Here is a 14,141-nt window from a genome sequence, read left to right on the forward strand (position 1 = left end):
ACTGTCTTTAGACTTGGTATTTTTTCCAAGAATAATTTCTGTGTTTGAAATTCTCAAAAGTTTGTCTACTTTTCATATAAGCCTTGCCCCACCCAAACACAGCTCTACACAGTTCTAGATGGCCACAGTATTATTTCCTAAAAAACAAAACATATTATATGTACTCAAGAAAAAGTTAGAAGGAAATACCTACCTCATACCCGTACTGCAGAACAGAAGAAGCTAGGCATGCTCCCAAAATATTGCCCACCGAAGCACAGGCACTCCAGAGACCAAAAACAACTCCTCGTCTAAGACAGAGAACAGTGACAAACAGAAGACAATAGAATCGGAATGAATTCTGGTGCAGTTCAAATACAAAATGGACAAAACCGTGAAAGTTCACATTCCAAAGAATCAACATTCTATCTTAAGATTTTTTTAAAGTATACCCAAATGACAAAACATCAGGTCACTTTAAGATAGCATTAAACTAGGGGTGCCTGGGTGGCTCAGTGGTTGGTTAAGTGTCTGCGTTAGGCTCAGGTCATGATCCCAGGGTCCCAGGGAGTCTGCCTCTCCCTCTCCCCATCCCTGCTCCTGCTTTCTCTCTCTCACTCTCTCTCATGTGCATACTCTCTAATAAGTAAATAAAATCTTTAAAAAAAAAAACATAATATTACACTAAAGTTCAATTTCGGGTGCATCACAAGACACTGTTAAGAGAATTTTGAAAGTACGCCACAGAGTAGGAGGAAATATTTGCATATCGCTTATCTAATAAAAGACTCACATCTGGAATATAAAGAACTCTCAAAACTCAGTAATACAAAAACAATCCAGTGGTGCTGGCTGGCTCAGTAGGTGGAGCGTGCAACTCTTGATCTTGGGGTTGTAAGTTCAAGCCCCATGTTGGGTGTAGAGATCACTTTAAAAAAATTAAATCTCGGGGCGCCTGGGTGGCTCAGTCGTTAAGTATCTGCCTTCGGCTCATGTCATGATCCCAGGGTCCTGGGATCCAGCCCCGAATCGGGCTCCCTGCTCAGTGAGAAGTCTGCTTCTCCCTCTCCCACTCCCTCTGCTTGTGTTCCCTCTCTCGCTGTGTCTCTCTATATCAAATAAATTTTTAAAAAATCTTTAAAAATAAATAATTAAATCTTAAAAAAATCCAATAAAATGTTAAATAGTATGAATGTACAATCATCTCAAGACAAAAAGTTTTTTTAAAAAAAGAAAGTTTTTGAAAAAGAGGCTTCATGCACACAAAAACATGATGCAAATAAACACATAAAAAGGTGTTCAACATCATCAAACATTAGGAAAACGCAAATTAAAACCACAATGCTGTACTACATACCTACTAGGATAGCTAAAAGAGAAAAGACCACATATATGTGTTGGCAAGAGACACAGCAACTAGAGCCCTTACACTCTGCTGAAGAGAATGTAAAATGGTAAAAACCACTTTGGAAGAGTCCGCCGGTTTCTTTCTTTCTTTTTTTTTTTTTAAAGATCTTATTTATTTATGAGTCAGAGAGAGAGCACAAGCAGGGGGAGTGACAGGCAGAGGGAGAAGCAGGCTCCCCGCCAAGCAGGGAGCCCAACATGGGACTCAATCCCCGGACCCCGGGATCATGACCCGGGCCGAAGGCAGATGCTTAACCGACTGAGCCACCCAGGCGTCCCAGCCGAGGTTTCTTAAAAAGATAAACACACACCTACCATATGACCCAGCCATTCCACTTTGACATATTCATCCAAGGAAAATGAAAGCATATGTTCATACAAGGATTTGTACACAAACATTCACAGGGGCTTTATTTGTAATAGCCAAAAACTGACAACAACCCAAATGTTCACCAACAGGTGAAAAGATAAATTGTGATACAATCGATTACTGCTCAGCTATAGAAAGGAATGAACTATCGATGCACACAACATGACTGGGTCTCAGAATAATTACACTGAATGAAAGTAGACAAGAAACAGTATATACTGTCTGATTCTATTTATATAAAATTTGAGAAAATGCAAATTAACCTAAAGTGACAGAAAGCTGATCAACAGTTACCTGGAGATGGCAATGGGAGGGAGGGAGAAGGTAACAGGAAGAGGGAGGAGAGGAACTACCAAAGGGCATGAGGAAACTCTTGGGGGTGATGCATATGCCCATTTTCTTAACTGTGATGGTGGTTTTAAGGATGTATGCAGGCTGAACTTCATCAAATGGTACGTCTTAAATATGTGCAGCTTATTACATACCTTAATAAATCCATTTAAAAAGGGGGGGGGAAGGTAAAGAATCGAGTGGAAGGAAAACTAGCTATTACAACAGTCCTGGAGAAAAATGATTAGTTCTGAACATAGGCAATGGCAGTAGGGCTGGTAAAAGAAAGATGAGTTAATTTGTTTTTTAAAGATTTTATTTTTAAATAATCTCTATACCCAACATAGGGCTCAAACTCACGACCTTGAAATCAAGAGTCACATGCTCTTCCGACTGAGTAAGCCAGGTGCCCCAAATTAATTTTTTTAACATCAAAATTTGTATTTTATTCTATTTGATACATATATATTTATTTTTTAAATGTTTTATTTATTTATTCATGAAAGTCAGAGAGAGAGAGAGAGAGAGAGAGAGGCACAGGCAGAGGGAAAGGGAGAAGCAGGCTCCCCGCAGAGCAGGGAGCCTGATGCAGGACTCGATCCCAGGACTCCGGGATCATGACCTGAGCCGAAGGCAGACACTTAACCATCTGAGCCACCCAGGCGCCCTGATACATATATTTTTAAATGTGTTTTTTTTTTTATAAGGAATTTCTATACCCCACATGGGGCTCAAACTCACGACCCCGGGATCAAGAGTGACATGCTTTTCTGACAGAGCCAGCCAGGTGCCCCTCTATTAATATCACACTATGTTAAGTCTAGATTATTTAGCTTTTTTTTTTTAAGATTTTATGTATTTATTTGACAGAGAAAGAGACAGCGAGAAAGGGAACACAAGCAGGGGGAGTAGGAGAGGGAGAAGCAGGCTTCCCGCTGAGCAGGGAGCCCGATGTGGGGCTCGATCCCAGGACCCTGGGACCATGACCTGAGCCGAAGGCAGATGCCCAACGACTGAGCCACCCAGGCGCCCCTAGATTTCTTCGCTCCTTAAACATTTTTATAACCTCACTGAGACAGAAGGCATCTTAGAAACGAACAGGAAGACAACACAGCAGAGTGAAAAATAGTTTGTTCAGAAGTCCTAGCTCTGCTGCTTCTAGCTGTGCGATCTCAAGCGGGTCACGGCCAGTGTTCTCAACTAGAACATGCTATGCTCCTCACAGCACTGAGCTCAGTGCTATGTGCGAAAGGGGTTGGTACTGCACGAGTGTACATGTTAGTTTGACAAGCCTAAATCTGCTTAAAAACTATGACCCTGGGGGCGCCTGGCTGGCTCAGTCAGCACAGTGTGAGACTCTTGATCTCAGGGTTGTGAGTTTGAGACCCACAATGGGTGTACAGATTATGTACGAATAAAATCTTCTTTAAAAAATAAAAACTATGACCCTGATAAAGGGGCATGATTCATCCGAAGTTAACAGCTTTTTAAGGCAATGTCTTCAACAGATCACTTAATTCCCTGGGGTCCCAACTTTTTCTACCTGGAAAACAAATAATTTGAACTAGATAATCTCTATGTTCTCCCCAGTATTCAAACGCCCTGCCCTGGTCCTCTAAAATATATAAAACCTAGCAAGAGGGTCCTGGAGGAAAGTGTCAGAAGGTCAGGCTCTGAATAACACTGGCTAACCAAAGACATGATTTGAGAAGAAACTAGTTGAGGGGCACCTGGGTGGTTCAGTTGGTTGAGCAGCTGACTATTGATTTTGGCTTAGGTCGTGATCATGGGGTCCTGGGATTGAGCCCCAGTTTGGGCTCCATGCTCAGCAGGGAGTCTGCCAGGGAGCCTGCTTCTCCCTCTCCTTTTGCCTCTCTCCTGGCTCATGCTTTCTCTCTCATATAAATAAATAAAATCTTTAAAAAAAAAACGAGGGCCGCCTGCGTGGCTCATCCTGTTAAGCATCTGCCTTCGGCTCAGGTCATGATCCCAGGGTCCTGGGATTGAGCCCCACATCGGGCTCCCTGCTCGGCGGGAAGCCTGCTTCTCCCTCTCCCACTCCCCTTGCCTGTATTCCTGCTCTTGCTGTCTCTGTCAAATAAATAAATAAAATCTTAAAAAAAAAAGAAGTCACTAGCACACTGAAGTATAGTCAGAGTATTCTCATTAAGTGGCACTTATTCCACCCGCAAGAAAGTTCACAGGTAAACTTTCATGATGTTACAGATCCTTAGCCAGCAGGCATCATGACTCCCATCATGAAACTAGGGAGGCTGGAAACCCAAGGGAAGCCAGGCAGAGCATGCACTGATCACTTGGTGGGTGGATAATGTCTGTTACATACACTGGCCTATGGTAAAAGAGTAAACAAAAAAGACCAAGCCATAGATGAAATAAATGTGTATCTCACAATATATAAATATTTATCCAGGAAAAATGAAAGAAATCCAAATTAATAATATTCCTGAAATCAGAATGTCACCAAAAAGGCAAACAACAAAGCCAAGTCTTTGAGTATCTCAAGTTATTTTCCATCCTGTAAATGAAATATAGCTCTTCTTTCTGGTAGCATGGAAAATACTCTAGCAGATGCCCACCCTCATGCCGTGGCCTGCATCACACATAAACTCATACACCATCTGACAACTACTTGAAGGTTTAGGGGAAAAAATGCCCAATTTGGGCTTTTAAGTCCCAAATTTTGGCATTCTTCATCCGCATCTTATTAGAGTCTTCGTTATGTGATCTTAGGCAAGTCCCACAGGTAATTTTTGGCCTCAGTTTCCTCACCTTTATTTTTTTTTTTTAAGATTTTATTTATTTGACAGAGAGAGACACAGTTTGAGAGGGAACACCAGCAGGGGGAGTGGGAGAGGGAGAAGCAGGCTTCCCAGCTGAGCAAGGAGCCTGACGCGGGGCTCGATCCCAGGACCCAGGGATCATGACCTGAGCCGAAGGCAGACGCTTAACGACTGAGCCACCCAGGCGCCCCAGTTTCTTCACCTTTAATGTAAGAAGGCAAAACTAGACCAGTGAGTCTCAAAAAAGAGAAGGGAAGGCAAAACCCACAGGAAGACACATGATGGGATGGCATGTGAGATTTATTTTATCCTGTTACATTACTTATGTTCTGTAAAGGGAAGATTTTTTATTAAAAATTGAGATGTAATGCCTTAGCCACGCTCAAAATCTGACCATGGCCAGTGAAGTATTAAGAAGTGCCTCACTGGGATGCCTGGGTGGCTCAGTTGGTTAAACATCAAACTCTTGATTTCAGCTCACAGTTGTAAGATCGAGCCCCATGTCAGGCTCCATGCTGGGTGTGGAGCCTGCTCAAGATTCTCTCTTTCCCTCTGCCCCTCCGCCTGCTCGCGTGCATTTGCACCTTCTCTCTCTCTCTCAAAAAATAAAGAAAAAGAACGTGACTCACTGGGCTACGCCATCCCCCAAGTCCACACCATTTCCTGTAATGCACTCCAACATGAAAGCTTCTCTCTCTCAACTAGTCTAACTTTCTAAAATAGAGAAAAGTTGCGGGCAGTGTCGAAAAGATCGACTGAATTGATGACAAGTCTGAGTAATCTCAAATTAAAACCACTTAAAAAGAGAAATTAAAGAGGAAGGGAGAGGCATACCCAGCTTTCCCAAACCAATTGCCCATAACAGCAACCACGCAGGGCCAACCAGTGGACTGCAGCAGGCCATTTACAATCCACAGACAGCAGTAGAACCCCTTGTTGTAGAAATGCAGCCATTCTGTGACTGTGCCAAAGACGAACACCTGAGAGACGAAGGGAAGAAAAGGGAACATGTGACATCCACACAGACACCTTTAGGGACTCCCAACTGCCTACCACGCTTACGTTTGTGCGTGAAGAGACACATTCAAAGGTCTAGGTCCTAAGAGACCTGTGCCGACTCTTCAGATGCTCCTGTTCAGAGCAGCACCGAGTGAGTGAGACACCCACCAAACCACCACCACTGACCAGAGACGTCAAACACAATGCTCGTTAATGATTACCCTTGTCTGACTTGTGTCTGAAGCTCTAAGAAGTTCAATCCTCGTTGTTCAACTTCATTAGACAACTCTTTCTGTTTTCTCATCCCCAGGTGCATGTGTGTGGAGGACTATTATAGGGACTGACTGAGGTCACATATGTGTGGTCAGGGCAGTGCCATGCACACTGTGGGGACCAGGACGCGCCAGCTACGGTCCTTACTGCAACCGTTAAGAGAACCAGTGTAACCTGTGATCTGCGCAGTAATTCAGGAGCATTCTCCAAGTCACTGCCTTTCTTTTGGCATTTTGCTAAAGTGGATGTTTTATCAGTAGTCAAAGTTTCTTTTGGAATATTATGCACGGGCTAAAAACTAGTATGTACAATACTGTAGGATTGCATTCTGGAAAAAGCACAACTGTAAGGACAGAAAAATGGTCAGTGGTTGCCAGAGGCTGGGGGAGAGGTGGGGGAGAGAGTGGTGGTGACACAACTATGCTCGTCTGTCAAAACCCAGAACTACACACCAAGAAGGGTGAGTTTATGCACATACTTCAATTTTTCAAAAAATGTGAAAAAACAAAACAAAATGTACACAGGTTTTAAAACAATACGTATATACATGTGGGTCAGCAGGCCATGAATAAGTGAAGTGTGTCAATCTCTCAAACAGCAGATACTGGAAAGCAATAATAAAATTGGGTCTAATCTAACTCCATGCTTTCATTCAACCAACAAAAATTCCTCACTAGGAGCTAGGAAACAAAAAAAAGATGCATCAAACGTGGATCTTGGCCTCTCTGGCACTTCATTAGCCAGGCGTTGTTCACAAGCCTCACACACAGAAACCCATATAACCGTCCCGATGAGCCTGGCAGGAGGTACTCAAACGAGAAGGCTGAAGCACACAGCAATCACACCTGGGAAAGGGCAGATGAGGGACAGACACCCAGGAAGTCCAGGTCTTGGGAAATCTGTGACCTCAACCACCGTGCCACAGACTCCTGGGGAAAGCAAGAATGATACAGAAAGCAGTGGACTACCTCGTCGACAACCTCAGTGCCTTCAAAGAAACACAGGAGGGGGAGCACAGAAGAGGAACCGATTACTTTTAAGAATGAATGAGGTCAGTAAAGGAAGACATTGTGAAGGAAGTGCCATTTGGCCAATAACTTGCTGGTGACATTGAGTGAGACTAGGGAGAGCTGAAAAGAGCCATTCAAGGCAGGAAGAAGAGCAAGTGCAAACGTAGTGAGGCAGAAAGGCACAGGATACGTAAGGACCATAGAAAATAGTTTGGCCAGAGCCAAGTGGTGAAGTGCAGTGACAGACATGACTGTCAAGACGGGCCATGACCCGGTTCTCAAGAGCACCAAATGCCGTGCTATTTATGCTTGGCTCTTGTGCTCATTTTGGCAGCACGTATACTATTTATGTGTGGCTCTGGTGCCGAGCCATGGAAGGGGCCTGATCCAAATCTCACTTTAAAAAGACTCCCCTGGGGGCACCTGGGTGGCTCAGTTGTTAAGCATCTGCCTTCAGCTCGGGTCATGATCCCAGGATCCTTGGACTGAGCCCCGCATCGGGCTCCCTGCTCCGCGGGAAGCCTGCTTCTCCCTCTCCCACTCCCCCTGCTTGTGTTCCCTCTCTCGCTATGTCTCTGTCAAATAAATAAATAAAATCTTTAAAAATAAATAAAAATAAAAAAACCTGAAGATTAATTTTGCTTTTCTATTCTACATATAGAAATAGGGGGGGTACTTGGATTCTAAAATACCCAACCAAGATGATGATATTGATGATGATGATGATGATGATGATGATGATACCTTTTCAACTTACCACTAGCGCAGAAGAGCACATGCCAAAAGACAGAACCCATCGTAAATTAAGCCGATCTCCAACAATTCCACTGATGAAAAGGCCCTAAAAATAAAGCATTTTATTTTACAGCTCTTAATAACAGCACAGCCTGACAAAAGGAAGATGTTTTGCCAAGCGAGTAGGGAAATAAAACACTAACATGACTCAAAATTAGGCTTCATTCTTATGCCCAGACTAGCTGTCTCCATCAGTTTCACAAACGTTTCATGAAATGACAGTGCACTTCTGCACGTTATACTATAAACCAACTCACGCACCAAAATATTGTAATCCAGTGTGAACTTTGATTCTACCAAAAGCAGATCCCCCTCACTGCCTAAAAGGAGACTGGAAAAATAAAAATAAAAACAAAATGGAACAAAACTAGGAATACTAATAAAACAAGCACACAAATATATTTCATTTTCTAGAACAGATCAACTCTTAAAGATCAGTTATCTGCATTCCCAGAGGCTGCTCTTAGCCATCTGCATTCTGAATCAAGATATGTTACAACATGTCCTGCACCACAGAAGCTTCTGGGGCACAGGCACTGCCTGTTTAATCTGACCTTTGGGTTTCATGACCTCACGAGGCGGGGAGAGTCGGGACGCCAAGACAGTAATTAGTTGAGGATAAGTACAAATGTTCTGCCTTCTGCTCTCCTCCCACTGAGTGGCCGGAAATAAAAACCTGGGTCATGGTAGCAAGGCAAACTAAAAAGCCCAGGGCAATACACTAAGTTTCTTCCATAAATATGTAAAATGAATAAACACCCTGACTGAAAACCTAAATCCAGATACAAGCGTTTCTGATCAACTGACATCTACATGAGAGAAAATTTACATGATGTGTCTCATTATGGTCAACCTGTCACAACCTCAAAAGAGGCACCTGTAAGCTTTCGATTCTGTGCTCTATAGTTGCCACTCACATGTCTTATGCTAAATATAGTAAAGGGGGTGAAGAAAATCTCTCAGTGTTTCAGATTAGGGATTCAATTCATTCTGTGTTGTTCCAAATGCCTGCATGACGCCTGGAAGCTACAGAAGGACATGCAGCTTGATATAAAGAAGTATGATCACTGACGTTTCATGGTACCTTTTATCTCCTAAACCTATTTAATCCTAGGGATAGGTATTATCACAACTCTATAGAAGAGGAAACTAAAGATCAAAAGAAGGTTAAATTCCATTTCAAAAAAGTTTCACACAGCTAGTTGACAGTGGTAGAGCTGGTCTTTGCACTAGACTACACCGCTTCTTAAAATACTCCATAAAAGGCTCAAAGAGAAGCACCCCTGGGAGTGCTCCAGCCAAAGCCGGATGACCCTATACTGGCATTTCATACAGAAAACGCCCAGGGTAGGGAGCATGGCTACATGATCTAAGGCCTGCTCCAATTGTTTCTACAAGTTTCCTCTTTGAAGAAGACATTCCAATAACTGCCCAAATAAACATTCAGAGAGTACTTTAGGACTTTCACCGGGTATTTCACATCACTTGGACATTCGTAATTAAAAGGCTTTTTATGGGGCACCTGGGCGACTCAGTCTGTAAGTGTCTGATTCTTGATTTCGGCTCAGGTCATGGTTTTGGGGTTGTGGGATTGAGCCCCATGTAGCTTGACAGGGAGTCTGCTTGGGATTCTCTCTCTTTCTCTCTCTCTCTCTCCCTCTGCCCCTCCCCCTGCTTGCATGTGCACACATGCTCTCACTCAGAGAAGTAAACCTTTAAAAAAAAAAGGCTTTTGTATAACTGTACACATTTTCAAAAGAGGAAATCAGACACTGGGAGGAAAGGAGGACCACGCATGGTGCGTGGGTCCAGTGGCTACCACCACTTCCCACAGCCTTAATTCAGCAACCACCAGACTTGCTCCCTACAACCACGGAGAGATCCCAGCTGCCCCAACCAAGACCACGACCTCAGACAGGGACCCAGCCCCCGCGCTGCTGGTATGGCTGCCGGGACACCACCATCCCACAGTTCTCCTCCTTGACGGCTCCACCTCAGCCCTGCTCACCCAGTCCTCGTGTCCCCTGCCTCTAAGTACAGAAAGCCCTATTCCTCTTCTCTATCCTCACCCGTTCCCTTGATGATTTCATCCAAACTTGTAACTGAAAATTATCTAGATGCCAAGGACTCTCAAATTTGTACCACCAGCCTGAACCTCTACCTTGAACTCCAGATTCACATAATCTAGTGTCTATTCTTCATCCTTTGGGCAACAATAGGCATCTCCCACGTAACATGTCCAAAAGACATTTCCCCAACAGCCTACCCTCCCCAACGTCTTCCACTCTGTCGTGATATTTCCTCCCTAGAGTCCTTCTCAACACCTCTCTTTCTCTTACATTTCACATTCAACAAAAAAAAGAATTATTGGTTCTACCTTCAAAACACAGTTAAAACCAACTCTTCCAACCTCTGTTACTCCCACCCTGGATCTAAGCCACCATCATCCTTCACCTCAAAATTGGAATAGCCTAACCTGTCTCCTTATTTCTGTCTCTGCCCTTTGGTCTAGTCTCCCAGGGCAGCAAGTGCGCCTGTCCAAACACAGGGCAGATCCTGGTACTCCTCTGTGCAAAACCTTCCAGGGCTCCCATCTCACTCAAGGTTAAAGCCAAAGCCCTAAAAGTCTGAGCCCCATACCTTCTCTGGCCTCACTTCCTGTCACTCTGTTCCAGTCAACCTGACCTCACTTACCCACGTCAGGTCTTTGCTCAAATACCCCCCCCACCTGAGGTCTTCCCCAGCCATCCTACTTAAATTACAACTCCCACGGCTATTTATTCCCCTTTTCCTGCTTTTTTCTCCACAGCACCTACCCCCTTCAACCATACTCTCTATTTGCTTATGTATAGCACTGTATTACTGTTTGTTTTCCTTAGATCCCACTTCAAGAATGTAAGTTTTACAAAGCTAGGGATTATTCCTGTGTTGCTCACTGATGAACTCCCACAGACCTGGCACGTGCTAGGTGCTCAGTAAATTATTTGTCAAATGGATGAATAAATGAATGGATGGGTGGGTGGGTGGGTGGATGGATGGATGGTTGGATGGGACACAGAATATAAACTTCAGCGATGCTGAACTCTCCTCAGTCAGCAAATTCTAGAATTCCTTACAAACTTAATAAGGTTGGGCGTCATTTCCATTTACATCTTTCCTCAACCTAAAACCCCCAAATTCTAAAACTTACCACAGCATAAGAGAAGAGGAAAATAGTATCCAGTGTCCCGAGGAAAAGAGTGGCTTCCTCTGCGCTGGGAAACAAATGGTTGCTGCTCCAAATCTAGAGCAACACAACAAGAACCACGTCAGTCCCCACTGGTACCTGTCAGTCCTTCTTCTTTCTCAAAGCACCTTCATCTACAGCCTCCGCCCACCCTCACAGAATCCTGGGGAGGTTTAACAGAGGAAACCTGCTGAAAGGTCTGCAAGGTCAAAGCTATTTGCATAACACTGAAATGTTATCTGCTTTTGTCCTTTAATTTTTCCCTTGATGGTGCAAACGCAGTGGGGGGTAAAACTCCTGTGGCTCAGCAGGAGTCAAGGCAGTTATACTAAACCATACCATTAATCACTATATTAAAAAAATAATAATAATCGCTATATTTACTGCCACAGTCACAGTTTAAAAAAAAAAAAAAGCCAACTTCACTTAAGAACATCCTTGGTACATGCTAAATGCTCGATAAATACTTGTGGAGTAGTGGGGCCCCTGGGTGGCTCGGTCGGTTGAGCGCTGGACTCTTGATGTCAGCTCAGGTCATGATCTCAGGGTCGTGAGATCGAGCCCCATGGGCTCCGTGCTCAGCGCAGAGTCTGCTTGTCGCTCTCCCTCTATTCCACCCCCTCACACATGCTCTCTCTCTCAAATAAATAAAAATCTTAAAAAAATTTTTTTGTTGTTGAGCAGTAAGAAATGTTAATTTTATTAAATCTGGCCCCTGAGTACACTTATTTTTAACACCCTGTATGCCGGAGTGGAGAGTGTGTAGCAGCACTGGGCACAGCAAAGTACTGGGGCTGTGCTGAGGGAAAGCACTTGGCAGCTGTGTGAGGTGCAAGCGAGGAGACTGTTTTTTTACTTGAAAGAATGACTGACAGACAAGCTATAGTTACTCAGATTTGGGTATTTGGCAGATATTTCCTCAAAAAAGAACGATAAAGCCTGTCACTTCAGAATCCATTCAAGGTAAAGACAGACAAATGGATCTTAATGTAAGGGTATAAAAAGTTAATTCATACAGTTTCAGATTCCACATGGCAACTAACCTCTAAGAAACTGCCACTTGTCAAATTCTGGTGTAGTATCAAAAATGAATGCCCACAATTAACTGAAAAGGCTATTAAAATACTTCTCCCCTTCCCACTATGTATCTGTCAAAGGTCAAAATCTCTTCGTATAGTTCAAAGGATCATGTTGCAAGAGACTGAATTCAAAAGCAGACGTGAAAATCTACTATCTTTTATTAAGCCAGACATGATGAAATCTGCAAAAATGTAAATCAATGCCACTCTCCTCATTAAGTGATTTTGTTTCAAAAAATCATTTTTCATAAAAAGTTATTTATGTTAACACATTATGAGTTTATTTAATTCACTTAAAAATAACTAAAAAATCAATGTATTTTTTAAAGATTTTACTTATTATTTATTTTAGAGGTCGGGGGAGAGGCAGAGGGAGATGGAGAGAGAGAATCTCAAGTAGACTCTGTGCTGAGTGTGGAACCTGACGTGGGGCTTGACCCCAAGACCCTGAGATCACAACCTGAGCCAAAATCAAGAGTCAGATGCTTAACCAACTGAGCCACCCAGGCAAGCCTCCCCTTTTTATTGTTGAAAACCAATATATTTTTTTTTCAATTTTTAGTTTTAGTTTCTAAAACACTAAGTATCTAAAAATATGAACCCAGGGGCGCCTGGGTGGCTCAGTTGGTTAAGCGACTGCCTTCGGCTCAGGTCATGATCCTGGAGTCCCGGGATCGAGTCCCACGTCGGGCTCCCTGCTCAGTGGGGAGCCTGCTTCTCCCTCTGACCCTCCTCCCTCTCATGTACTCACTCTCTCTCTCTCTCATTCTCGCTCTCTCAAATAAATAAATCTTTAAAAAAAATAAAATAAAATAAAAAAATAAAAATAAAAATATGAACCCACATAACCAAAAGCTCTTTGGGATCCTCAGAGCAAAAATTTAGAGAACTACAGGAATAAATGATTTCTGAGATGGGTTGTCACAGAAAAGAAATTCTGACTTTAGAATATTAAGAAGAAAAATCACAATCAGCAAAAAAAAAAAAAATCTTTAAAACAAAGTAAAATTATAAAATATATAAAGTGTGATTCTAAAGGATTGGGACTCACTTCTGGGTGCCTTAACACCACCTCACACACTGCTGCCATGACAGAGAAGAGCCTACAAAGCTAAGATCCAGCAGTGTGCTAAGCGGGGCCCTAAAGTTCTCCAGTTAGAGTTATTTTGCCACATTTTCCCTCAGACTTTGACCCTGATGTTCATCAGGACCCAGGACTAGGCCCTGTTGGGCATACACCAATGTGAGCTAGAGACCACGCCCTCAAGCAACTGCTCGAAGATTCTGGAGTTTTTCTTTATTCTCTCAAGAGGTCACCAAAACTCCCTGCAGGTGTGGCTCTCACAAGAACTGACAGACTTGAAACAGCTTTCTTCTGCTTCACTGCCAGAATTCAGCTGAAATATACGTTTGATGGCTTACTTAACAAATAGAACACAAAACCAAACCAAAAACTAAAAAAAACAAGTAGGACTAACACAAAGATACAGAAAATAGGATAATAGAAAAAGCCTAGAAAAGAAAGTTTACTTCAATCACAGAAGTCAAAATCAAGACACATACTAGTTAGTGAGAAATGGTCCGTGTAAACAGAGTGAATCATCCAATGTTTCATGAAAGTCACTGACAAAATGACTTTACCATGCTGAAACCCCCACACGCTTCAGTGGTTTAAACTGGCCTGCGTGTATGTACAATTATCACGTGAACCCACCGGCCTGTATGAATGTGGGGGTTTCCTGTGTCTGGTGGGGAGGGTTTGCACGAATCTATGAGAACAGCTGCATGTTGAGGCACTTCCTGGAAACACGAAGTTGTGTGCTTATACCAACAGTGACAGTGTGGGTTTCCTAAGCGAGAATGTTCAAGTGA

At 43.1% G+C, this 14,141-nt stretch overlaps 1 protein-coding gene across 7 annotated transcripts in view; it reads right to left on the reverse strand.

Annotated features, from left to right (window-relative positions):
• Positions 1–14,141, reverse strand: part of SLC37A3 (solute carrier family 37 member 3) — a 48,072-nt gene that overhangs the window by 17,265 nt on the left and 16,666 nt on the right. For all 7 annotated transcript variants that reach the window (XM_027573818.2, XM_027573821.2, XM_027573820.2 and 4 more), the window contains 4 exons: positions 11,155–11,247; positions 7,927–8,010; positions 5,722–5,867; positions 194–290 (listed from right to left, as the gene is read on the reverse strand). In XM_027573818.2, the coding sequence (XP_027429619.1) occupies positions 194–290; positions 5,722–5,867; positions 7,927–8,010; positions 11,155–11,247 (420 nt within the window). The remainder of the gene's footprint in view (positions 1–193; positions 291–5,721; positions 5,868–7,926; positions 8,011–11,154; positions 11,248–14,141) is intronic.

This window comes from Zalophus californianus, chromosome 12 (genome assembly GCF_009762305.2).
Source record: "Zalophus californianus isolate mZalCal1 chromosome 12, mZalCal1.pri.v2, whole genome shotgun sequence".
Classification (NCBI taxonomy): Eukaryota; Metazoa; Chordata; class Mammalia; order Carnivora; family Otariidae; genus Zalophus; species Zalophus californianus.